Below are 26775 nucleotides of genomic sequence, written 5' to 3' on the forward strand. Positions count from 1 at the left end.
TATTGATACATCTATTAGTTGTTGCAACCTAAATAAAGTTTATATATAAATAAAAACTTGAGTTCCTCTAAAAGAAAATGTAGACAATATTGAAAACAAAGTGTAAAATGTCCTGTGTTTAGACAGTATACACAATATTTCAATTAATATAATCACATGTTGTTTTCTAGTTTCTTTATTCATTTTAATACAAAAGGATACTCAGACCAAAAATAATTAGATTGTTATTTAGAAGAACTGACATTAATGTACCACTCATTAATGAAACCAAAACAGACACACAAAGGGCATGACAAACATTTCATGTCAAAAACAGGGAAATCAAAACAACAACAAAAAAAGAAAAATCCATAGATATCCTGGGGTCTTTTTTTAAAAGAAAAACCCAAAAAAACTAAACAAGGTGATCTGTTTGTTAGACACAAGATGACAATGAGACTGAGCACTGTATATTGCTCTAAATCTTGACGTTCTAGTTTATAATAAGTTTATGCAGATTATTTTAGAGCAAATGTAACTAAATGTGTGTCTGGCAGGTGTCATAATTGTCATTAATCATTTGCTAACAAAATAATTTAAAAGAATAAAAGCCTTAAAAGGCTCTGACCTTTTTAAAAATTGTTCTATCAGTTATCTTCCAACAATTTAGGAATCCAAAAATGAACTTGTTTTCTTTGTTAGGCCTTGACACAGAAACATTTAGTGATTAAACTGTATTTTGAATAATATTATACCCAGGAAGACATTCAAGACACTTCAAATTCAAAAAGGAAAATTAATGAAAATACCTGCCATTTTGTTTTTGCATCTGTTGTAAATAAAACCCAGACCTTTCTAAAAAACAAAAAAACACTAAACATCTAAATTACATTAAATTGGTTTGTCATGCAATTATTGAAATCTTGATCTGACATGTTGCTTTGCTACATAACATGAACATGTCACAGATTTGGTGAACATTATTATGAAAATGACTTTGCGGCTGAATTCAAAACTGTTTTAATCTACCGATTTGTTCTCTATGAGATGTGCAACTAAGATATTCAATTAAGATCATATTTAACAATCTTGACTGCAGATTGTTTACTTGTTATTTTTATAAACCACAGCCCAGGAAAAACCTGAGGTTAAGTACCTGGCTCAAGAACACACTAGACACAGGATTTTCTCATTAACCCTTCAGTTCAAAGGTCATACTTATTTGACACAGAACTTGAGATGCATCTGTTACCAACTCAGAGCTTTGACCACTAAGCTACCACCATCACGTCACCAGAAAATTAGTCATGTTTCTAATAAGTTTTGGTTGTTATTAACTATTAAACTCCATTATCGATTCCAGCACTTGTTTTGTTTCAAATGTAGCTCATATATTATAATGTAATACATCAAAATTGAGTTTATGTCCGTTATCAATGTAATATATTGACTGCAGCACACCCATGTGGCACCTAAGGGTACTGAAATAGACATTCAATGACTTCTGTCCAACATCCAAGCTTTCGGATTACAAAAATCTACTGATGGCCAAGTGATGAATTGACAATTCCAAAAAAAACAAAAAAACACAGTTGCCAGACCTTTTGACTTAAATAAGCTTAAATAGGCACAAATCTCACACACTATTAGATATTCTTGCTCATAAATATCATTTACCAGTAAAATCGTTTTTTTCCCCACCAATTTTTAGAGACCAAAAGCATTTTTTTAAACAATTTTACTTTTTGTTTTATAGAGAAATACAACCAGGCTAGCAGTTTTCTTGCATCCATGTGCATAATCCAAGGTGCACTTAGTTCCAGCATATTGCTTCATACACAGCAACAATTTTGACATTTGCAGGACACACACAAAGCATGTATACAAGCAAACACATCATCCTTGATCATCTTTTTTTGTTTGTTTGGTATGTTACATCGAAGCAGCCTATCTTATTCCTCCTTTGGTGGTCCTATTTGAAAACCACGCAAAAATTCAGCACTGGAAAGTGCAATAAATACTGCTAGGGAGGAACACGAGTCTCGCAAGTTCCTGAACGGTGTGCTAAATTATTCTGGAGAATATATTGATCTTATCTCAAAACCACATTACAAGTAGTACGTTTTCACCATCTTCGTCTTAACAGGTTGCACGAGTCCATCCGTTATCAATGATGTATGTATAAAAATATCATCATAATATCGTTCTGTTGCAGCAGCTTTGGAGGAATCCTCAGAATCCGTTTCTGCACTAGCATGGACAACCATAAAGAGACATACATACATAAACACGCACACATACACACGTTTAAAGTGAAAAAGAGTTTAAACTGGACATTTCAAATCAGTATTTCAATCAAAATGAATCAAGCACCTGTCTAACCCCCATGACAAAGCTTTATACAGCTTCCCGATGTATTTCTATAAAAAAAAAAAATACATGGCTTAAATTAACGTTTACATGAAAGATCTAATGGTTTCTCATGTACTTTTACAAAAAGATTCCTTGTTTTACAGACACCACCGATCTTAAATGATTGGATGAGAACACGCATCTGTAAAGTTGCATCGATCTGATTTTGTCTAAAGGCAGAAGCCATGGAGAGCACAGAAATAACGTATGGGACACAATACTACCATTCGGTCCTGAGACTAGACCACTAAACTGTACATTCTTAAGCCCATGATTCTCGTATGTATATCTCTGTTGAATTGTACGGTGAACGTCTCTCATCTGGTGCGCAGTGTAGAAATCACCTGAGTTTTCAGATAAGGAGGTGTGTTTTTAGGATCTCTCTACACTCGTGGGTTGGTCTGGGACGGTTTTGGTTTATCCTGGGGTCAGATGAGAAGGTAAGAGATGGGGTTGATGGATGGATGGATGGATAAGGCTCTGGTATAAAATGTCATGGTCATCCTTGGTCACCTCCAGCCTCATCTCTGCAAACTCACAGAGGAAGGACTACATTCTCTCCTGCTTCCTCCTCTGGTAGACCTCGAGGGGGTCATGTTGTTGAATTGCACGTGTAAAACATCTGCTTTCATTCTCTTTACAGCTACAAACTACACTCTGTACACTTTATTCGTCTCCTGTTCCTGGTCCTCCCTTCCCCATTATGCTCAAATTGAATTGGTTAGATTAGACAGCTCAGTTCTCAGGTCCACAGGTTCAAACAGATGGCTGCTGCATCGTGTCCTCCTCATATGGAGAGGGGTTGTATGGTTGGGTTTGTTAATCATCCACTGGCAGCTTGTCATCCAGCTCTAACTGACTACCCTGCTGCTCCTCAATTTTCCCAGAATCCTGCATCAGCTGCCGTCTCTGCACCTCGGCCTTCAGATTTTCCAGGTCCTTTTGGCTGTGAGAAGAAATCATTGGCTTGATATATAATTTGTTTATTTATATTTTAAGTTTTTTTTATGTTTTAAGTCTCTTCTGCTCACCAAGGCTGCATTTATTTGATAAATACAGTAAAAACAGTAATATAGTGAAATATTATTACAATTTAAAAAGGGTTTCCTATTTGAATATATTTTAAAATTTAATTTATTCCAGTGATGCAAAGCTGAATTTTCAGAATCATTACCCCTCAGAAATCATTCTAATGTTATTTGATGCTCAAGAAACATTTCTAATTATTATCAATGTTGAAAACAGTTTTAATTTTTTTTTCAGGATTATTTGATGAATAGAAAGTTCAAAAGAACAGCATTTATTTGAAATAAAAATATTTTGTAACATTATAAATGTCTTTACTGTCACTTTTGATCAATTTAATGCATACTTGCTGAATAAATATAAATTTATCTCTCTCCCACCCACCCAAAAAATAATAATTGTACTGACCCCAAACTTTTGAATTGTCTGTTACAAAATATTTATATTTCAGATTTTTTTTTTTTTTTTTTACTTTCTAATCATCGAAGAATCCTGAAAATGTTTTCAAACTGTTTTCAAGATTGATAATAAGAAATGTTTCTTGAGCACCAAATCAGCATATTAAAATGATTTCTGAAGGATCATGTGACACTGAAAACTAGACTAATGATGCTGAAATGTCAGCTTTGATCACAGGATTCAATTACCTTATAAATTACCCCAAATTTTTTTTCGAAAACAACATGTTCAGTTAAAAATCTAAAGTTTTTGTAAAATAATGATATGCCATTTCACTCTGGCTAAATTGGACTAAAATTATATAACATGACAAAATATTTAAAAGACTTTAAACAGATCAATAAAACAAAATGGTGTAAACCTTTCCTCACCTGAGAGGAATAAAGATGATGCCATTGATGATATTAAGCTGTTCCAGAACACTGGCCATGTTTGGTGCCGTAAACTACAGAGAGAGAGAAAATAAACCATCAACAAAGATCCTGAAAAGATCATGTAACAATGTTTCGCCATTGAGGCCCAGGACAGCTGAGGTGTGACTGACTTTGAGAGGCATTATGCTAGCGTTTGATCCGTTCTTGTAGATCTCGTTCATAGTTCTCTGTAGAGCCACAGCCTGCTGTGTGAGGTACTTCAGGTACTCAGAGCTCTCCTTCGTCTTCTCATGACCTTCACCAACCTTAAACACAAGTGTATTGTGTAGTCATTAACATTTATTATGATATTATCAGTGTACAATAACTTCATTATTAAAATCAGCCTTTTATTTGTATACAGTCATTAATTGTTTTGTTTGCACAACCAATTGTAAGATTAAAAGTGCGGTCACATTTACCATTGTTTGTGAATTTTCACGAGCAAAATCAATAGGAATCTACAACATCAGGATTTTCACATTTCCCCATGTAGATTTCACAACGGCTTCAAGATGGTCACATGAATTTGGTGGATTGACCAACAGAAGGCTGCTTGATATGATCTAATAGTGACTTCTGTGTGAGTAGTGCTTCATATATTTCTACACTGGACAATGGACTTCCTTTGGCTGCTAAATTTTCTGGAATTTCACTAACATGACTGCATCTTAAATGCATCATTAAAATGACATCAGGTCCGCCCTATATGGGATAGCAGGTCTGATATACTGTACCTGGTTCTTGTATATGGTATACCCCTCTTTCTCATGCTGCAGTGCGGAGCGAAACTCCGCCTTGCTCTCATAAACTCTGGCCACCAGGTGATGACTGCAGAAGAACAGAGAGGATGAACATTACTACACATTTTGACTGCATATGACACCAATGATTTGAACTAGGTCTGGGTTGACAATATTGATTAGTTAGATGAACCAATATCGATTCTTAAATCCCAAGAATTAATCTTCTAGTTTTTATGCTGTTTTCTGTTGATGCGTGAACAAAACTGAACTGATCGTTATTTGTAGCGCGCCTCCCATTCAATAAATCGCAATAAGCTTTGTTACTTTTGATATGAAACCGTCTTAGCTTTCAAATTGTCAATTTTATTAGGAAATTCAAACAATAAATGACGTTTTGACGTTTTTTTTATATGCCGTGAATATCTCTTCCTCTTTACTACTAGTTTTAGCACAAAATAAGCATGAATGAACACCAGAAGATATGTTGAAAGAAACAATAAAACTTACTGTAATCTATCATGTCTCATGTTATCACTCAAAGTGTTTCAACCGCAGAAAGACGTCAATAAAACAGCTTGTTAACGGTTTCATAAGTACGTTTACCTCAGCAAAGCCATTTAATGTCCATAACTTGCTATTCAGCTTGAAAAATAGAGGAACATTTTGATAAAAATATGCACGATATTGCATATTCATAATTTTTTTTTTTTACATAACCTTTAAGTGATGTTGCATTTATTGTATTTATTGTAATGAATCTGTCACGAAAACAAGTTATGACAGCCGCCATTTAAATGTTTATATTTAAATGAAGAATTGGAGCAGAAACATAATTATATCATTAAACAGTTGCCATTTAAATGTATGTATAGAGTGGACTCTGTTGTTAATTTTAACCTTTTATATTAATGTACCAACTGACAGATTTCCCTGTATATTTTACAGCTTCAGTTGAGAGCTTGTTTTACTTAAGAAAAACTGACATGTATTGTGCCTGACATGGCCAAACGAATAATCGAATTGGAATCAAATTAATTGCATTGCTCGAATTTGAACTAGTGTGTAATCAGACGCATGTACCTGAGGGCTACTTTCAGGGATCGTGTCCCATGGTATTTTGAATTGATGGCCAGGGCGTTCTCCAGGAAACGCAGAGACAGGTCATACTCCATCACACCATGAAGCACCAGACCAATATTGCTCTACGTCAAAGACAAAGGATCACAGTGAGACATTGGCATTGTTCCACTTGCCTCAACTTTAGTGACCACAGGAATTCAATTTTCTCTCATCGACAATTCAGGGTTTACATCAACAAATGAAGGTCAGAACATTCGGTTTAGTTCTTTGCAAATCAAAGGATGGCCACAGGTTCAGCACTGAATCAAACTAAATGTTTTAGGCTTACATCGAGCAGGGCCATTTCAGGATGGTCCTCCCCACACACCACGAGCATGAGGTAGCGAGCGCGGTACAGCAGCTTCAGGGCAGTGGACAGCTGGCCGTTGGCAAAGCAGTACAAAGCTAAGTGCATCTGTGGAGAACAAACATGAAACATTTAGAGATCACAGAGACCGGTTTGAGGTTCATTTATTGTTTTCATTAGAGTTTGTAGTAGAACATTTGTACAGTTTCTGAAGAAAATCTGAGTGGTTCTTGCCAGTATCAGATCTGAATATCTGCTAGTACGTTTCTAGGTGATTACCAAGCTGTTGCTTGGTGATTGCAAGAGCAATACAAGTATATGTTAAGAGCATTTCAGGCGGTTGCCTAGATTCTTCAATGCTTGTCTACGGGATTTTCTTTCCAGTTTTATCGTCTGTTTATTCATGTCTTATCCCTTAGAAAAGTAACAGCACACCACATGATTTGTGTGTGTTGAAAAGGGGTTTGTTTAAAGTAAGAGCAATAGAACGAACCTTAGCAACCACAACAAATAAAATATGTACAGAAAATTATGTAGATACTTACATATTCTTGAATAGTGTTGGGGTGTTCAATACCCAGTGCTCTCTCACTCATCAGGACAGCCTTCTGCTGATTGCTCAGAGCCTTGAAAAGATGGGGAGGAAAAATCAGCATCACTAAATCCTAAAGAATTATCAATAGACTAGTGTTGACAAAACTACTCATTCTTTTTTTTTTATTACATTTTTAGAATAATATATAGAATAACATTTTCAAATAATAATAAAGCTGTAAAATTAGAGATAAAAATTAGTAGTTCATATGTATGCTGGGCACTCTATTTCAAAATAATAAATAAATTAGTTTTGTAAAATAATAGTTTTGTAAAAAAAAAATGTAATGTAGACATTTAGATTATATTACATCATAGATTAAATTACATTATCAATCAAAATTTTAGGGGGATTTCATGTTTTTGAAAGTAGTCTCTTATGCACCCCAAGGCTGCATTTATTTGATCAAAAAATAGCAAAAAAAATACAATTTAAAAAAAGAAATTCAATCACTTCTTATTTTTATTTTTTTACATTTTATTCCTGTGATCAAAGCGGAATGAACAAAAATGTATTTATTTCAATCTTACTAACCATTTAATCAAAAAAATGTAAGCACGAGTATAAAATTTAGAGATTTTTATGGGTGCTTTCACACCTGAGCGTTTGTTTCGGACCCTGGTGCGTTTTCTCCCTTGGTTCGGTTCATTGAAGCATATGTGAACTCGGCAACAACCAAAACAATCGCTCCGAGACCGTTTGAATGAGGTGGTCTCGGGCCGATTGCAAACGAACTCTGAGGCAGTTCGCTTGAGGTGTGAAAGCAATCTGACCTAACGGACCAACGAACCATTGCGGAAAATGTACTATATAAATAGCAGTAGTGTGAGATTCTGTGAGTGAGCACATTAGTTATCACAGCTGAAAACCAAAAGAGCACCCCTTCATCTTAGAATGTTGTGTAATTGCGCTTTACCGTGCGAGAATACTGTCCCGATGAAGACTTGATTCCTGCTCTAGCAGCATTATACAGAGAGTGCGCATTTGAATTTGCTGAAGTATTAATACGAATGTATATATAATTTACCAGCGGGAATGACGGCTACATTCATATAGTGTTTGCATGTCTCGACAGTTACAAATAAAGCAACAATAAGCTCATGGAGCGAACTTGTAAATAATCTGGATGTATGATGCAAAGGAAACGCTGACCATAAGAGGACAGTTACTCGCATGTGACTTGCATGAACACAATTTGGTACGCTTTGAAAGGTTGCCTTGTGGAAGCGAACCGAGAAGAAAATGCAACATTGTAACAAATTAAGTCCCTGTTTTGGAACAAAACAAACGGTCTATAGGTGTGAAAACACCCTAAAATTATTTGAAACAAATTAAGTAATTTGTATCCAAACATTTAAATGGTAACAGTTTGTAGGATGTACCTCAGGGTGATCACCCATGATGTAGTTGAGTCGGGCCAGAAGGCGCAGGCAGGCACAGATCTCCACGTGCATGGCTCCATACACATTGTTGAAGAGGTTCAATGCCTCGTTGATGAGCTCACAGCCCTCCTTTAGGAAGCCTAAGAAACGAGGACATCAATCAGCATAACAAAACCATTGTTTGTGGAGGTTCATTTATGATGTGTTTTAAGGTACCTTGCTGAACCTTGGCCTGCCCGCTTTGGAAGAAATGGAAGGCATCTGAGGCTTTGGGGTTGACGTGCTTCACAACGGGGAAGATATTCAGGATGTCCTCCTCGGTGAAGGCCGGCTTGTGGCGGCTGTCAAAGTTGTACTCTTTTATTAAGATCTGCAGGGGAAGCACAAAGGAAAGCCTTGTCAGTACCGGCCTGACGGAGCACATCAGAGACACGTAGCAAGATCGATAACAGCACTACCTGAATGCCAGTCTTGACTGATATCTCCCTCAGCAGTGTGATCTTCTGCAAGTTGTACTTCTCCACTGCTTGGTCCACACTTTCACTGTGAAACATAAAGCACAACACCATTAAGGCCGTGAAACAAACCAACAAAAAATTTGTAATAAAAACAAAAACTCTGCAGTCGCATTGTGTGTGGTTTCACACAACACAAAGACTACAGACAATGGCCAACCATGTTCAGCTCATGCTTGAGAGGAAATAATTCAGCAACAGCAGATATATAATGCTTAAAGCAGCGCTTGCTTACCATTTGGAATATGAATCGCTTTCTTTATTCCAGGCGATAATGTCATGAAATTTTTGCAAACTGGAATGCTCAGGTAAGAGTATGTGAACGGCCTTCAGTCTGTGCCATCTTTTTACTACTTTGATCACTATCGCTTTTCTTCTTGTGTACTGACTGGTTCGTTAAAGTCCCCATGAAATCAAAATGTAGTTTTTTTTTAGCTTTTAGTATAATTATGTAAGTCTTAAGGTTATCTATAAGCTAGTGTGCTCCATGCAGCTGTAGCAAAATGCTATTGGCTATTTAAAAAAGGGGGAGGGGCTACATATGTCCCGCACTATCTTCCAGTTTTAGTAGAAATTACGACAACACAGTGAATAAAGCTGCACGTTTCAAGGAACTTCAGACTTTTCTCTCTCACCAACGAATGCTTGATTCAACATTTTCAACATGCTCAATTGGCTAAAAAGCCACAGGCAAAGTTCAACAAGTCCCAACGATGCAAAAACGAAGCTGAAGCTTGGTGTATCAGGGCCTTTAGTCTCTAGAATACTAGGTTAATAAAACCAGGGGTGCTTATATATTACTAGTTCTCACCATTGCAGATTAAAGTGATAGTAGCTTTGTGCTTCAGAGGTAATGTTCTTCCACAGCTCACTGGGTGTCAGGCTGGCCCAGGTCGTGTTGTCTCCTCCACCGGGGACACGGTTACGTCTCTTGCGGCTCTTTCTGCGGGACACCAGCTCATCTGCAGGAAGGTGAGCCACTGCATCTGGGAAAGAGCTCAGGAGGCAGTTCAGGAAGTGGCTCACTGCAGCGGATAAAGCAGAGAGCTCCACACCCTGCAAATCACAAACACACAAGCATTAACACAAAGATAAATGCTAATGAATAATAAACAGCAACAAAAGTAAAAGTACAATGGTACTAACATTGTTTTATTGAAAATGTATCATGGCAATACCATAAATCAACAGTACCATGTAAATACCATGGTAAAGATATATGGTAAGCTATATATGTACACTAGTTAAAAAATGTGGAGTTATTAAGAAAGAAAATAAATTTTATATTCAGCAAGGATGCAATAAATTGATCAAAAGTAAAAGCACACATTTATAATGATTTCTATTTTAAAAAATCTATGAAAAATCTATTCATAATAAAATCCTGAAAAACATCAATCCACAAAATATAATGCATCATTCTATAAATATAATGCACGTTTTCAACTTTGATGATAATATAAAATCAGCATATTAGAATGATTTCTGAAGGATCATGAGACACTGATTCAGCTTTGAAAAAATTATATTATAATAATAAATGGGATAAATAAATAATAAAATATAAGTTATTTTAAATCGTAATATTTCAAAATATAATTTATTATATTTTTAATCAAATAAATGCAGCCTTGTTGAGCATAAGTTACTTATTTCAAAAAACATTTAGAAAAATCTTACAGAGCCCAAACTTTTGAATAGTAGTATGCATGTACAAAAAAAAAAAAAAAAAGTAATATGTATGTAACATGATATTCCTGTCAATGTACCATAGTAGTAACTTACCTGAAGATATGTTTTGAAGATATGCTTTGCACATCTGGTGATCAGCTCACTGATTCCTATTCTCTGCATGCACAAACAAAACAAATTAAATCCATAGTTTTTATTATATATAAAAAAAAGTTAGAAATAAAAATATATTTTTGTAATATATTAAATTGTCAGGAGCACTTTATTTTACAGTACGTGCACTTAAGTGTACTTGCCTAAGAAAGTACTCCGTAATATAAGGTAACTACATTAAGGTGGTTAAGGTTATGTTTACAGGTAGGTTCAAGTTTAGTACCTAGTTATTACCCAGTTAATGTAGTAACTATAATAAGTACATACGCGTAACAGGACTGTAACGTAAAGTGCTACCAAATTATCCTTCACTTACATAGATGTGTTCAAGTTGTGCTTTTGCAGGCATGTTGTCCACAAACTCCAGCACAGTACCAAGATAACGCACATTAATGCCACGCTGATGAAGGGCTTCTATCATTGTTGCTCCATCCATAGGCAAAGAGCTGTGATCTAAACAGTCTTTTACCTGTGCACAAAGGTAAAAACCATTCAGCAGCCAAATTAATATATTCTAAAAAAACTTTCCAAAGGTGTATATGCCTTCATCCATATTTTAGATAGATAAAATCACTAACAAAAGAAGGGATCTGGCAGGACACTAGGAAGGCTGCCGCCTCTTTGAGAAGCTGCTTCTGTTTCTGGATGTCCTCAGCGCTGTCATCTGGGAAGCGTACTCCTGTAAGAGATGGATGAGGTCATGTGATCAACTTTGCCCATATTGTTAAAAAAATAAATCACACACACACTAAAAAGAATACACTATACCTGGAGAGAAGATATCTGGATTGAAGCGAATGTCAAAAGAGGTGTTGCTGATGGAGCCTACAGCTTTACAGGCGTTGAGGACCACCTCTCGACTTTTAGGGTCTGTGAAAAGCAAATGTTCCACAAAATGTCAATTAATTCACCATATAAGCAGCAAATAAATAAATAATTAATTAAAATAAATAAATAAATAATTGTAAAAAAGATCACAAATTAAGCAAACAAAATGATTGATAACCATGATAAGGTGTTTGGTTGAAGCAGAGGTTTTCAAACTGGAGGTCTACAAAAGACATTGATTAAATTTAAAGGGGTCATGAACGGCAATTTTTTTATTCTTTTAAAATATTTAATTATCGATTTTTACATAAAAAATTGTCATAATTTCGAAATAAAAGTCCATTTCTACTCTGATTTTAGCCCACTTATTTGAACGCTTTGTTGGCGTGTCTGCTGTGAGACTCCAGTGTAAACCGCTCACTTCTGTGATTGGCAAACATCTTTGCATTTGAAATAAGTATTACATGTGGAACTCAAACTTTTTCTACATTTTTACTATTACAGCTGTCAAGATAAACTAATCGTGAAGAGTGTTGATAGCATTATATTTAGATCAACTCAGGTCGAATGAAAGGTTGGAGCGATGAGCATTGTAGCCGATGCCAAAAACGAGTCTGAACTTGGTTTCAATTAAAGCTGTTTTTGGACTAATGAGGAAGCTGAGTTCTGAAACTTGCAGGATGTTTTGATAGTACAAATGATCTCTTACATGTCAAAAGATCAAGGAAAATTTGATTTCTCAATTCATGACCCCTTTAAAATTATCTCATTATAAATGGAGCACAAATGGATTTTTATATATTACATGTATTTTACAAATTAATATTTCAAATGTATTTTAATATTTGTGTTAATTTTCAATTTGAATATTAAAACATCTATATAAAGTTTGAAAAACCCTGGTTTCAATTAGTAGCATAATTAACAACGGGGTTATAAAACCACCATCACCACACGTGAATCCAACACACAATAAATGGATTTGGTTTTAATCGGAAAAAACTCAGGTTTTCTAATCACCACAGAGAAAGATTAGAAGGGAGTGTCGTCAGGAGGAAGATGTGGGGATAATAAACTGAAGTCCCAACACAGTGGAGCCAGATTACTATAAAGCCAATCTAGGAGATCCTAGTCTCCGTTAATGAGTCTCAGAGAGAACATGAGCACACAGCAAGAGGAGAGATGCACTGAATAAACACAGATAGCAAATGAAAAAGACAACAGAAGCATCTAATGAGTTGATGACAGAACTCAGATGAAGCTAAGATAAAAAAAAAAAGCTGTATGAGTGCATGTCTCTACCAGCTCTTGCTCTTGTTCCCTCTCATGCTCTTTTCGGTCGCTCACAGGACGTACCAATACCTGATCCATCTTCTGCTGCTAAGGACTCGGCCAGCTCTTTAGCTTGGGCAAGTCCAGGAATTATTTCATCAGCTTCCTTACCCTCCAAGAGACTATCACACCCTCCATTCTGCCTCTCTGGGGCTGAAGGCTCATGAGTACCATTGGTGTTTGCAGTAGGAACTGGGGCTTTCTGATCAGCTGGGGCTTCCTGGTTATCAGGAGCAGAGTTTTCGGACACAGTCGTTGCCTCTGAGTCATCAGGGGTCAGAGTGGATTCAGAGGAAGTTGGAGAGGTTGGCTTGTCGTCAGGAACCTTTTCAGATGCTTCAAGAGCCTGCGGTTTGCTTTCAGGCTCCACATCTGCAGTGCTCGTGTCATGCAGGGCTGCGGTCTTGTCTTTGTTTGCTTTCTGCTGCATCAGCTGGAGTGCTGCCATCTTCATGAAGAGGAGATATCTGAGGCACAAGAGGATGACATGTTTACACCCACCGACAAACTAGCCTTCAGGACATTCAAGAAATTAGCAATTAAGGAGAAGACTAAATACTTAGAAAATGTGTGTGTAGAATAGAGATTTTATTACATTTTATTGTGGATTATTTATTTTTTACTTTTTAATTGTGGTAATAGTTATATTTTTTTTTAATAGTAACCATTACAAAAATCACTAACTAAACTAAAATATATGTAAATATTAACTATAATATATATAATATATATATTATATATAGTTTACTTTAATTTTTTTTGTAAGTTACTAAGAATAAAAAATTATAATATTAACAATAATTATTATTATTTTACCTTTAACTATTAACAAAAATTTAAAATCTATGTAAATTAGATAATTATCAAATTAAATACATAATTATTTATTATATGTAATTTACATAGATAGATAGATAGATAGATAGATGGATAGATAGATAGACAGACAGAGAGTTATATAAGTTACTAATAATATTAATAACAATTATAATTATTAGTAGTAGTAGCGGTAACCAGTACAAAATTAAAAGGTAAAATGGGTAATTTTCTTTTTTACTCTTTACCTTTTACTTTTAATTTTATACTAGTTACGGATAATAATAAAATATTTACCTATTTTTCTTTTTTAATTTTGTACTAGTAGTTACTTATAATATATTAATAATAAAAATATTAATCATGAAGATGATTATTATTATATAAAGATATACATCATGATTAACAACAAAGTATGTTGCTTCATTCTTATGAGATAATTTTACGGTGACTTTTTGGAACCTGAAAGTGATACACAAACCATACAACAAATGGGAGAGCAACTTTACTCAGATTTGATGGAGCATGTTGATCAAGTAGCAGGAACACACCTGTGCTCTACAAAGGCCTCAATGAGCTCCTGGCGCAAGCAAGCCAGCCGATGGCGATGTAGCCGAGGGAAACCCAGCTTCAGGCTCTCGGCCGTGAGCTCTTCTCCTTCCACTGGCAGGAAGTTGAGGTCAGGAGGGAAGGTACGCAATAGGTCCAGGATGTAATGGCGCCCATCATTGCCAATGATACCCTTACACTCCACAGAAGAGCAAAGCTCTACAGAGGCGTCTTTCTCGTTGAGAACAGCATGCCGCTGCACCTTCAGGGGGCGGCTGGTCTTCTCCAAAAACTCCAGATACTTGGGATGGGACACTACGGTCTTGCCAAAGTCAATGGAGCCATAGATGACACTCTGCTCTTGCTCCCGCTCCAAGATGCCAGGAATGATGGACTGAGCGGTTACACGGTAACCTCTGTAGTCCACCACCACCGTGCCCAGGGTGTAGAGCCCCTCCACGTCCACAGCACTGTATGCCCTCACCCCGTTCAAGTCGTTGGTGGGGGCGGTGTGGGCGGCAGCGTCCCCGCCCAGCTCCCTGTAGTGGTCACGTACGTCAAAGCCCAAGCTGAAGAAAATGTTGTTCCAGATGAACATCTGCATACGCGTCTCCTCTCCAGGATTGATCGCCATGACATTGCCATCGATCACTGCCATCGCACCACGCGTCGCCGCAGCAGCAAAGTCGCTATGAACCTGAGGAACAGAAGTGCGTTGGTGAGCTGAATAATTTATCAAGTGAAAACGTACTTGTTCTGAAACTTGTGCTGGCATGTTCACCTTGAATATGGCTCGTTCTCTCAGCAGGCGCTCAGGGAGGTTCTTACGAGAAAGTTCTCTGGTTGTCTGGAGCTCCTCGTTCCAGTCTCTAGTCTATCATAGAGAACAAGAACATTTTAATAGCCCTATAAAAAAAAATCAACTAAAAATTTAAGCTTTGTAGGACATACTTGGCCAGGTATGTGCTCTTCATAACCCAGGCGGGAGGTGTAGGCATCCTCAGCTCTCACACAGTCCATGGCATGGTCAATCTGTGGTGCAGTCCAGCTGTACACTTGGAAGGGAGTAGCTATTCTCTCAAACGGATGTCTTTGTACCCTATTATCAATAACATGACATAACATAAATGAAGATGGTGGGAGAAAAAAAGGCCTCTAAAACTGACACAAATAAACATTTAGACCAGATGTTCTCAACTAGGGGGCCTCAGCAAACAATCACAGGGGGCCACAGGATGACATCAATGTATTTAAATTAATAAATTATTAATGTATTCTTGAATCTAAACTAAAATGCTAAATCAAGATGTAAACTGAAATCATATAATAACTATTGTTTTTATTGAAGAACATAAGTTCTTGAAACTCCTGAAGTACAAAATGAATCATGATTAATTCATTTAAATATCTCAATACTCCTAAGTTTCAGTAAATAAAAAAAAGTTTGAAAACAAGCAGCTTTGTCATAACTACACCAGACTTCCCTGAAGGGAGGATTTCTGATTTTGTGACCACATATGACTTGCGACATCATAGCGCTACTACTGTTTGTTGATAATGCACAGTAAAGAAAGCTGGCCTCCTGCTGCTCCCAAGTGTCCTTTGTCACACTCCTGATTAGGATGTTAATACTAAGTGCAAACGTGGACTAGCTGAGATAAAATGGTTCATGATTCTTTAAACAGGCTAGAGCCGGTTTCCGCAAAAGGAGTTCTTTATCAGTTTAATCCAAACATAAGTGAAAGGTAAACTAAAGTGGTATTAATAATGTATTACCTCTTCTTTTGCAGAGCAGTGAAGTTCTTCTTGAAGGTAGGGCTGATCTGACTCAGCAGTTCCACTAGAGAGTGGCTGAGGAAGCTGGGGTTGGCTGGTTTGGGGCTGAAGATATAAGTTGTGGACCTGCGACAAATCACCAATAATATTACAATTCTACACTATTTTGTCAAAAATAAATTAAAAATAAACACTAAAATCAATCATTTTACATGCTACAAATGAATATAGGCATCACATTATTATAATGTAACAAAGATTGTATGAATTATTGAAATAATGCAGGCTGATGGCTTCAACAAAAGCATATAACATTGGTTAACAACCTCGTAGTTCAAAGTAGGCCTGGTTTTATCATTATTATCATTGAAGGCAAGGTAGGTGATTTGTTCTAGAATTTCTTTTTTTGTTATGCTGGTTGAAAGTCTTTTCACTAATTGAGTGGTCTAAATGTATTCATATGTATATACATTGTCTATGGAAGGTGTAGGTCCACAAAATGTTCGTCCACTCACTGCATTCAGTCCGAATGCAATAATAGGATGTCCTGCCTGCCTGTCAACGTACGTATTTTCATACCTCCGCGCACCTGCTCACGCAGATATCAGCACGACATCAGCACGTTTCATGCTATGCAGAGTTAGACAGACATCAGTCACAGAGGGCCGAATAATTTTTTTCAATTTATTTATGCGTTTCAGTGGCAACACTATCAACGGCAAAGCAGTCAGGTGGTACAGGTCAGTGCTCTTTAAGTTGTTTACGTTCATTATTATTGTAATATTATGTGCTTTGAGATTTGAGGTAGTTTAACGCCATCTCTCGTCTCATGACGCTTTGCAAACTCTGATGTGCGTTCGTGTGTTTTGAAGAAGGCGTTTGGAGATGCTCTGAAGGGAGGGTGGGATCTCAAGCTTTCAAAGCTAACATGCTATTGCAAGCCACTCCTAAATTTGCCTACCTTTAAAAATTAAGAAAATTGGGAAAATTGGAACCCAACTACTGCACTCTACAACTGATCATGAAACGCCACATTGACCCATCAGAATCAAGTATTCATGAGGGCAGTGTAATAAATTAGATTACTGATTGAGGTAGAATCCGCGGGTGGAGGCAGTGATGCTGACGTGTCTGTCCTCAACAGTCACGATGTACAGATACATAAGGTCTCCGTGCATCTTCCTATTGCCAGGCGGTGGGTTCCAGCCACTCATTGTCAAGACCTTCAGGCACTGCATAGGCTGTAGACAGAGGACAAGGCAAAAGTAAACTAAAATCTCAAAACAAAAGCAAGACATCATGAAAGAGTCATGGCAAAAATCTATAATCTGCTCTCACCTTCCAGTCTTTGTTCTGCGGCTGAAGGGGAACTAAAGGACGCTCTTTGCTGCCTGGCAGAATGTGTTCAGGTGGTGTGCAATCAATCTGCTCAAGTTCACTGCCCTTCTTTTTGCGTCTCCCAGTATCTGCGGAAGGTAAGAGCAAACAGGCAATCGAATACCAGCTGTCAATCTCCTAGAAACCATTTAAGACTTCACATTCTTCCTGTCACAGACCTCCAAGATCTCCATCCGTGAAGACACTGAGGAACGAGAGGGAGTTGCAGTCCACTCCATTATAAGCGTCTGATGGATCAAGACTCTTCAGCAGGTCTCTGATGTGACGGACGTGAATGCGAGCTTCACGCACTGTGTAGGGCTCTACGGTATGGAAACAGAAACGTTGAAAGCTCAGTATCTTCAAATGAGACGTATACTTATGATAGAAGGTCTCGAATTATACCTTCGACCACTTTGAGAAGGGAGCTTTCCTGCAGGCCCTCAATGGACTTGAGCTCAGCAAAGTTGTCAAGTACGTTGCCGTCGAGCTGCAGGGAGAAGCAGGTGCGGTGGCAGGTGTCCTCGCGGTCCATCAGTACTTGATGGATCTCTTGCACCATCTCTTGTGGTGACACCTGAGTAGGAACCACAGATTTTGTTACAATATTTTGTTACAAATGTCTGTGATGTGAAGTCAGTGCAAGAACAGGAATTACCTGAAGGTCAAAGGGTTCGGTTCCAGGTGCTTGGATCTTCACAGTGAAGCCAGTGTCTTGAATTACGATCACTTCCTGTTCGTTGGCATCCTCTGCAAGGTCTGCATCGGCACTGCCATCCTGCTTGGAGTCGGCCTGATCGTGACCAACGTCCCCGTTCATTACTGCTGTGTCCCCACGGTGTCCTGTGGGTAGAGGAATAAAAGTGTTACAATCATTTATATTTTAGTTTAACTTTCAGAAAATGTATGAAGTTTTGACATATTTTAATCTTGTGAGGTGGCGTTAGTTAATACCAATTATTATGTTATAATTATTAAAGTTAAATAATAATTATGAACCAGTTAATCAAAGAATCATAAAACAGTTTCAAACTTGTTTGTGATCAGTGATTAGAATCAGACTGAATCACTCACCCACAACTGACTCCCTCACTAAACCAGAAGTCAATTTTCTGTCATGAACACCTCTAAATGTGGTTTGTAAGCCTTACGTGAGTCTGTTAGTGTTTACTGAGGTGCTGTTCATACGACAATGAGTAAATAAGACACATTCACAACATGTAAAATTTAAATAAAAAAAACAACAACTAAAAACGGTACAAATATAAATCAAGATCCCTAGAGTGAAAGCATACAATGGGAACTACTTTATACCACATACAACTAGAAAAGACCATAGTTCATATAATATGAAGTTATATATTATTAAAATATTCTTTTATATGAAAAAGTATAGTATTATCAATTTAATATTATCATAATAATTTATAATAATTTTTTTTTTTAAAAAGGATCTTAAATGTTTAATTTCAGGAGCCGAAGTCTTTTTTCTTTTTTTACCTAAAGCCCTGGGGCCGTATTCACAAAGCATTTTATCTTACCACTAGGAGTACTCCTAAATCGCACTAAAATATTTTAGCTAGGAGTTTTCTCTTAAAAGTTATTCACAACGCCTTTCAGACCTACTCTTAGTAAAGAAAAATGACAACTCCTAAACTAAGAGTGAGTCTTCGTTGCTATGGATGACGTCATTACTCATGCACGAGCTTGACTGAAGTGACCACCTTGATTGGCTGATGATTGTAACGCGGGAATGATTCCAAACACCTCCCCTACGATGATGAGTGACAGGTGACAGGTCTGAGAATGCGTGAGCTACACAAGTAGTGCGAAGGACGGAAGATGATGAATAACTGAATAAATAGCCTAAATGAATAAAAGAGTAAGGCAAAACAAATAGCCTAGTAGCCTAATGAAACATATGGATTGATGCAATATCTTTGCAACATTATTGAATTAATCTGTCACTATATGCCTCTGCCTACGTTTGCAAAGGGAAGAACATTTTAATTTGATTCACAATGAAACGTTACAATTAGTTTACATGCAATGAGTAGCCTAGTTTTGGTTGTTGTTGGTGGCGTTATTGCATCCCTAATGCCTACAATGCAAAATTGTTCCCTCTCGATTGGAAGCTCCTGTAGCGCCGCATACGCATTTCAAAACATCGCAACGTGAAATGCCACAAAAAGCGGTTTGTGAATAGGCTAGGTCTTAGTGAGTTAGGAGTCCTCTCGACTTCTTTTAAGCTGTACCAGGCTTAGGTGCTACTTTTAGGGTTAAAATGCTTCGTGAATTACTCTTAGTCAAAAAAATGAGGAGTCCTAAAGTTACGGGTGACACGCCCATTATTTTTAGGAGTTGCTCCTAAATTCGCCAGTTAGGAGCTACTTTTAGCCTTAAAATTCTTTGTGAATACGGCCCCTGATTAATAACTCATATTTAATAACATTTTGTTATTGTACTAAAACTAAACCATTTTCAGTAATTGAAATAAACAAAACAAATATTGGATGAAAAACTAAAAAAAGGCAACCAAAAAAAAATGAAAATTAGAAATCCTCCCTCTGCAACAACAAGTTTAAGTACTAAAATGATTTAAACTGAAAAAAAGTAAGAATAAAATGACAAAAGCACATAACACAATTATAAAAATGTTACTATAATTAAAATGAAACCTGAAAATCTGACAATATAAAGCCAATTCAAACTATTAATACTATAATAGTATATAAATAATAAAAATAATAATACAAAAAAAACTTTTCCAATAATCATTATATTAGTTATAATAATTCATTAATTACAACCCTCTATAGTTTCACAAAGGACGTTACTCACAACAGTAATCTCACTAATCACTTAGCTTGTCGTTTCACAGGTACTGCTTAGCCTGAAGGAGTTGAATAAGGCTAGTGGATTTTTACCAGTAGGTCAGCCAACTAGCACACACCGGTCATCTTCTGAGGGCCTGTGACACTTCACACACTGTACACAATACAGCTCCCACTGCGCAATGCCGAGCTGCCATGGAGATCTCCACGGCAACAGTTTAAGTCCTGGGTCTCGGGGGGCAATCATTCCCGGCACGCTCTCCGGCTGAATGAATGTGGCGCTGCAATATCATCTGACTCAATTGTCTGAGGTCCCTTCTGCCTTACTGACTGATTCACTCAAACAGATCTGCTGAGGCGGCATGTTTTGTGATACACTAAACTGAATAAGATGACAAAGATTCGAGACTCCAGCCCAGGCAGACTAGTTTTCCAATGCCACAGCTGTCTCGGCCATAACTCACAGATAAAATACACTGTTTGCTTAAGACAACTGCAGCATGTCCTTGGCTCTCCTCAGTGGTCACGGCTATGACAACAAGCAGCTGGTCTCACACTTCAGACACCGAGGACCACAGGGGAGGCGGATCAAACGGATTTCACAAAATTCCCCAATCCACATATTTATATATTAAATACGTATGCCTAAGTGTAAATAGCATGTAATGAGTCATTTATTTTCACTGACTTAAAGGAACACTCCACCGTTTTTTGAAATAGGGCTTATTCACCTTCTTTCCTACATTTAGATAGGTGGGCAAATGCATTTTTGTCTCAGTGCATGCATTGTTTTAGTTTGACAGGGTCGGCGCTAGCTTAGCTTAGCATAATGAATGGAATCCTTTGTTGCCAGCTAGCATGTCCTGAGTAAAAGTGATATAAAAAAATAAAAAAAACCACCTAATTACTTCTTGTGGCCTGCGTATTCACAACAAGTACAAATAGCGATGCAGATTAACACTAGACGATTTCCTATGCAGATATTGACTTGGGACTATATTAGGGGGAAGCACAGGCGAAGCACTGCTACTTGGGCGCAGAGATATCACGCCCAAGTAGCAGTGCTTCGCCTGTGCTTCCCCCTAATATAGTCCTTAATATATAAGTCAATATCTGCCTAGGAAATCGCCTAGTGTTAATCTGCATCACTATTTGTACTTGTTGTGAATACGTAGGCCACAAGAAGTAATTAGGTGGGTTTTTTTAATTTTTTAATATCACTTTTACTCAGGACATGCTAGCTGGCAACAAAGGATTCCATTCATTGTGCTAAGCTAAGCTCACGCCGACCCTGTCAAACTAAAACAATGCATGCACTGAGACAAAAATGCATTTGCCCACCTATCTAAATGTAGGAAAGAAAGTGAATAAGCCCTATTTCAAAAAACGGTGGAGTGTTCCTTTAATGGAATGTGGAGCTTGTGCTTCCTTTCAGTCACTTACAGCAGCCATCTTCAGTTCAACACGAAACCGACTGTTTCTTCAGATCTAGCGGCACCATATGGGTATTTTATCTTGCTCTAGATTGAGTGTTTACACAGATCTCCCCCAATCCAATCCAAATCTAATCATGAGCATTAGGTTAGATGGTTCTAAGTATAGGAGCTGCTAACACAAATTTTGAACCACCTTACTGCAGGGAAATTCTGTGAATGGAGTGTGTACTCAAAAGTATTTTTCATTTTCATTTTAAAGTTTTAATTTTGATATGTCTCAGGGTCACAATATAGTTTTTATAAATTTTCATAAAAAAAAATGTATTTAGTTCATACATCAACTGAAACCAAATGCAAATGAAAAACATTGCCTTTGCATCTAGCTGAAATAAATTGATGGATAAAATAAATTGTTTATGGTTTTCGTTTGAGTTAACTAATAACCCTGATCAGAATAAAGAAAATGAAAATACATCACTGAAATCTGTTTTTTTACAAATGGAAAACTACAACCTAAAGCAGTGGTTCTCAACCTTTTTGATTTCAAGGCCCCCCGTCGTCCACGACAATATCTGAATGCCCCACGACTATTCTAGTTAAGCAAGATTTACTGGACAAGGATTATGGATTTCATAAAAAAAAAAAATGATTTTTGTCTTTTTTGTGAATTTTTTTTCCTTTTTTTTTCTCATTTTAAATAATCTCGACTTCTCCTTGGAAGTTTGCTGGCGTCCCCTAGTGGGCCCCGGGCTCCTGATTGAGAACCACTGCCCTAAAATGATTTCAAGCCGGGCAATTCAGTGAATTGCATCACAAAAATGGCTTTTAAATAGAACAAAGTGTGTAAGAGGTTTGTGCCTTGGCATTGCACAACCCCAAAGTCAATCCCCCTGTCCTTTAGTTCTCCCTCTCACTGGGTGAAGTCCAGGTGTACGCCACATTCAGTGAATTTGATAGGCTGGAGGATCAGATGAAAACAGTTTACATTAGGCTACACTGACATGCTAATCTCCCTAGTCCCTATAACAGTCGAACATGTTCAAAGACTTCACTCCATCCTTTTTCCTTATAAGCCCATCACAATCTAGTTTAACACAATGCATCACATATGGCACTGGTGCAGAGGTTCAAATAACTTCAGTACAGAAATAAAACCCTGACGATTAATTTGCAACCATATGCAGGTAAATCATTCAGAGGGGTGAGGACAGATTTTACACTCCTAACTAGCCAAACTTCTAGTTTGTCCTATGCTAAAGCGAAAGGCAAGTGCAAAGTCCCATTGTGACAACAATAACACTTAAACAACAATCCCAAAAAATATATATTTTACTAAATGGAGGCAGCACAAATTGGCAGTTAAACCTGCACTGCAGTCACACACAAGGGACTCCTGCCAGACTTTATCACAACTGAGATTATGGTGGCGTAAGTGAGACACGAGTGAGGCTGCAGCCCATACAGATCCCCTTTGGAGAGGCATGATGTGTTGGGACAACAGAGCATGGTGTCGGAACAAATGGCACCGGCAATGCAAAAGCTGCAGGAAGTGATCCTTGTAATCTAAGTTATATAAAAAGTACACAGCCATGATTATACATACAGTATCAACATAGCCTCCCCCTTGAGGACCCATTATATGCAAAATATCATATCTTTAAGTGCAAGAAGAAAAAGGTGCATCTTCAAAAGGATTTGAGGCTAAAAAAAACTTGCAGATTAGCAATATAGACAACAGAGTAACAAACCAAAGATGGTCTAACCAGCTTCTTACATGGCTTTATTCATATTTATTGCGTGTATAATCATAATGCAATTGCATACAAATCATGTCAAATGCGCAAAGACAGCTATTTTCCAGCCAGAAAATTCACAGATCAGAGAAATCACATCAGTCACCATCCCGTGCATCAAATTCAACATATTAAACGTGTTGTCAGAATGACCAATTCCACAGCTGTCAGGTGCCATAACGACTGTCAGCCTCTTCCAAGGTCTCCTTAAATGTGACACGGATTGCAGCGGTTAGCTAACTGACAGTGTGCACAGCAGCCGGCTATTTGCTCTAAAATGATTTAATGACAGCATGTAACGTTAGCTAGAAAATAAGTCGTAAATTACAGGATCGCCCCCTACGTGCTAGGCAAAGGGTGTAATCCCAACACTTACCAAACAGATCCCACTATATTTAACTGGTAGCAATAACCTTCTATCGGCATACATGCACCATGATGACTTTCCATGCGTGGCTACTTCCGCATCCGGGTCGAGGAGCGCAACACTTTCCTGAATGAAAACAGGAGGGGGGGCCGATAAACGCACGCGCGTTTAAACAAGCTATACATTGCTAATACGAGATTTTGTTCAAGAACATATTCTAAACTGCGAGATATAATACGTTGTTTTGGTCATCAAAAGTATTCAATACAGGGCCACTTAAAATTCAGACCGTAGTAAAACCCCGCTCTCCTCTCTCCGGCTCAATGGTTTCGTCCCACTGAAGGTGACCTTCAGTTTATTCGTGTTCATGCGCGCTGTTACAGAACATGTGCGTCAAGATCTCCTAACACACAGCTACACTTTACAATGATGATAATGAAAGTTACCTTGTAAATAACGAGCAAATCTCCAGCGTTCACGTTTAAGAGCTTCACATAGTCGTTAAATAATTTACCCCAGATAGCAACTTGCTGTTGACTTAGCAGAGGCAGGAGTTAACATGTCTTGTTGAACGTTTGTTATTCTATTGTCATTTACTTCGTATTATATTGCAAGAGTCATTTTATGAGCATAAACTACTTTATTAGACAATTTCAATGAACCGTAGTATTGTTGAATGTAAATGGGACACATGAAATTATAATAAACACCTTTTTGTCACTTCTATTTGTGTGTACTCAAGACTAATGCCTGAGTAAACACACCTTACATTAACCTTTGTAAAAGTTCACCATCCTCCTACTAGCTTAACTTAGTCTGGCCTCCCATTAAAATAGCACAAATCGTGATTAATTCAACTTAATTGCTCATCTTTAAAACATTTAATTGGATAGAAATTGTTCAACCACTACAAGATAATTCAAACAATATTTAGCAAGTAATAACAAAAGACTTGGAAAAAAGCAGAAAGGGAACCCTGATCACAGCATACTGACACTGCAAGGACATTAAGTAAATTTTAGTTTGACAACCTACCTACTTACAGAAAATATAATATTGAGAACCAAGCTGTGAATAAGTTTATCTACACCAAGCAGCAAGATAAGATCTAAATCAAGAGCAGTAACGTTACTTATTAAGACTTAAAAAGTAAAGGCCTGCACAAGGTTGTGAGCACAATGAAAGCACCTAACGTTACTTCCCCTATTCAGAAACACAATGGTGTTTATGGGTGTAAAGCAGACACCCCTGCGGGACTGTGCCCGTTTATGTCCTTTGATACCTATTTCCCTTTGACCTCTATCCAGTTCCAGTCAATCATACATCAGATCTCCACACTGATTTACCCAAAAGTGCCTTGTATTAAAATGCAACAAGATCAGTGAGAGCTCAGTGATGTCTGCCTTTGTGGCTGCATGCTACAGTGCAAACTGCTTTAAAGCTCACATACCGCAAGCACATGGATCCTTCAAGGCTGTCTCCTTGCTGCTGTCTTTGCTGTTTGCTGTCTCGCCTTCCCGAGCAAGATCAACGGGCACTGATGCTGGGATGTCATCCGTCTTGCTAACCATGATTCGTTTCCCAGAATGCTAGTTTGGCTTCAGAGTTAGCAACAGATGTCCGTTGCTGAGAGCTGTGATGTGGGTCTGCTGAATGGCCTTCCGTCAGACGGAATGGCTAGTTACATCCAAAGATATTACAAAAACAACTTGACTTGAGAAGGACAGTTCTCAACTCAGCCTGTCTGTCACACGTGGTTTCTCCTCCTCTTGACCTGCTTGCCTTTGTATTTGTCCCACCCACCAAACACACGGCTACGGCAACCCTATAGCTCCATTTAGAGAAGCGCGTTTTACTGCCTCAGTTTATGTTGGTTGTTTAGTTTGTTCTTTATTTAACCCAATTCAATAAAAATGTTACGTAAGATTAATATAAAATTCCTGTCCAAATTCAGGAGAAAAAATGCAGCACAATACATCAAAAATAGTAATGGTAAGTGCGACTTACATTCGAGATTCGGTTCTTTCGAGCTCTTAATTTCAAAGACCTAGTTAAAAAAAATAATTGAACGTAATTTGTACGTAATTTTTACGCATTCTGGTTTAAAATATGGTTTAATATTGATATGTATCTTACGTAACAATATATCATTACGTAACATATAGCCTATAATGTTACGTAATGTATAGCCTAACACAATAGGCCTATAAAAATAAGCTTTTTTTTCCAGTATGGTAAACCCAAGCCTTTTTTAGTCGTTTTATCTTTTGGATGTCTTGTTAGTTATAGTTGTAAATGTTTAATGTTATGTTTAATGTCTAATAAAAAATATAGGCCTATTTAATGGAATACAAAAGTGAATTTCTAAAGACTTGACATGGAGACAAACTAATCTACTTTTCTTTTATTGTATGCACTCAAATATTTTTGGGGAATATGTTATTAGTTAGAAATAAAGGTCTCATCACTGCCTACTTTTAGAAATATTGTATTTGGAATGTTGACAAAATATGGAATTTCCTCAGTAATGTAGTGTTTATTCTTTGTCATTTTTATTTATAAACGTAATTATGAACTGAAGACAAAACATAATTTCTCTGTATTTTGTTTGTAACTATTTTCCATCATATAAATATATCAAGAGTAAAAAGGCCTGCAAATTTGCTGGCATAAAATGATAAGAGACTTTAATTTATTGGAAGATGTATGAAAAGGCTGCTCTTATATTATTGGTGCATTGATTCATCATTTATTTATTTATTTATTTAGTTGTATGTATGTATGTATAAATTAATTCCATTATAAATTTATTTTTTGTTCCATCACACACACACACACACACACACACTGAGACAGACCAACAGACAGA

At 37.2% G+C, this 26775-nt stretch overlaps 1 protein-coding gene and 1 long non-coding RNA gene across 3 annotated transcripts; both read right to left on the bottom strand.

The window, feature by feature from the left end:
- Positions 1–159: 159 nt before the first annotated feature.
- On the bottom strand, positions 160–25684 carry cluha (clustered mitochondria (cluA/CLU1) homolog a). Of its 2 annotated transcripts, none has more exons than XM_082180462.1 (26): positions 25357–25684; positions 18135–18319; positions 17882–18053; positions 17656–17799; positions 17438–17565; positions 17186–17340; positions 16100–16225; positions 15275–15422; positions 15105–15197; positions 14326–15020; positions 13070–13425; positions 11567–11668; positions 11377–11477; positions 11115–11267; positions 10739–10801; positions 9765–10009; positions 8897–8981; positions 8655–8808; positions 8439–8578; positions 7007–7087; positions 6444–6569; positions 6116–6237; positions 5027–5120; positions 4421–4555; positions 4248–4321; positions 160–3337 (listed from the first exon to the last, which is right to left on the bottom strand). In XM_082180462.1, the coding sequence occupies exons 1-26, from the start codon at positions 25475–25477 to the stop codon at positions 3211–3213; spliced, it is 4125 nt and encodes a 1374-aa protein (XP_082036588.1). In that variant the 5' UTR covers positions 25478–25684; the 3' UTR covers positions 160–3210. The 2 variants fall into 2 exon arrangements, with proteins under 2 accessions (XP_082036588.1, XP_082036587.1); XM_082180461.1 differs by having other exon boundaries at positions 12983–13425.
- Positions 7516–8432, bottom strand: LOC309506680. Its single transcript, XR_014208889.1, has 2 exons — positions 8203–8432; positions 7516–7889 (listed from the first exon to the last, which is right to left on the bottom strand). It is a non-coding gene; the product is annotated as an uncharacterized lncRNA (long non-coding RNA).
- Positions 25685–26775: the final 1091 nt, after the last annotated feature.

This window comes from Leuciscus leuciscus (assembly GCF_965113295.1).
Source record: "Leuciscus leuciscus genome assembly, chromosome: 9".
Lineage (NCBI taxonomy): Eukaryota > Metazoa > Chordata > Actinopteri > Cypriniformes > Leuciscidae > Leuciscus > Leuciscus leuciscus.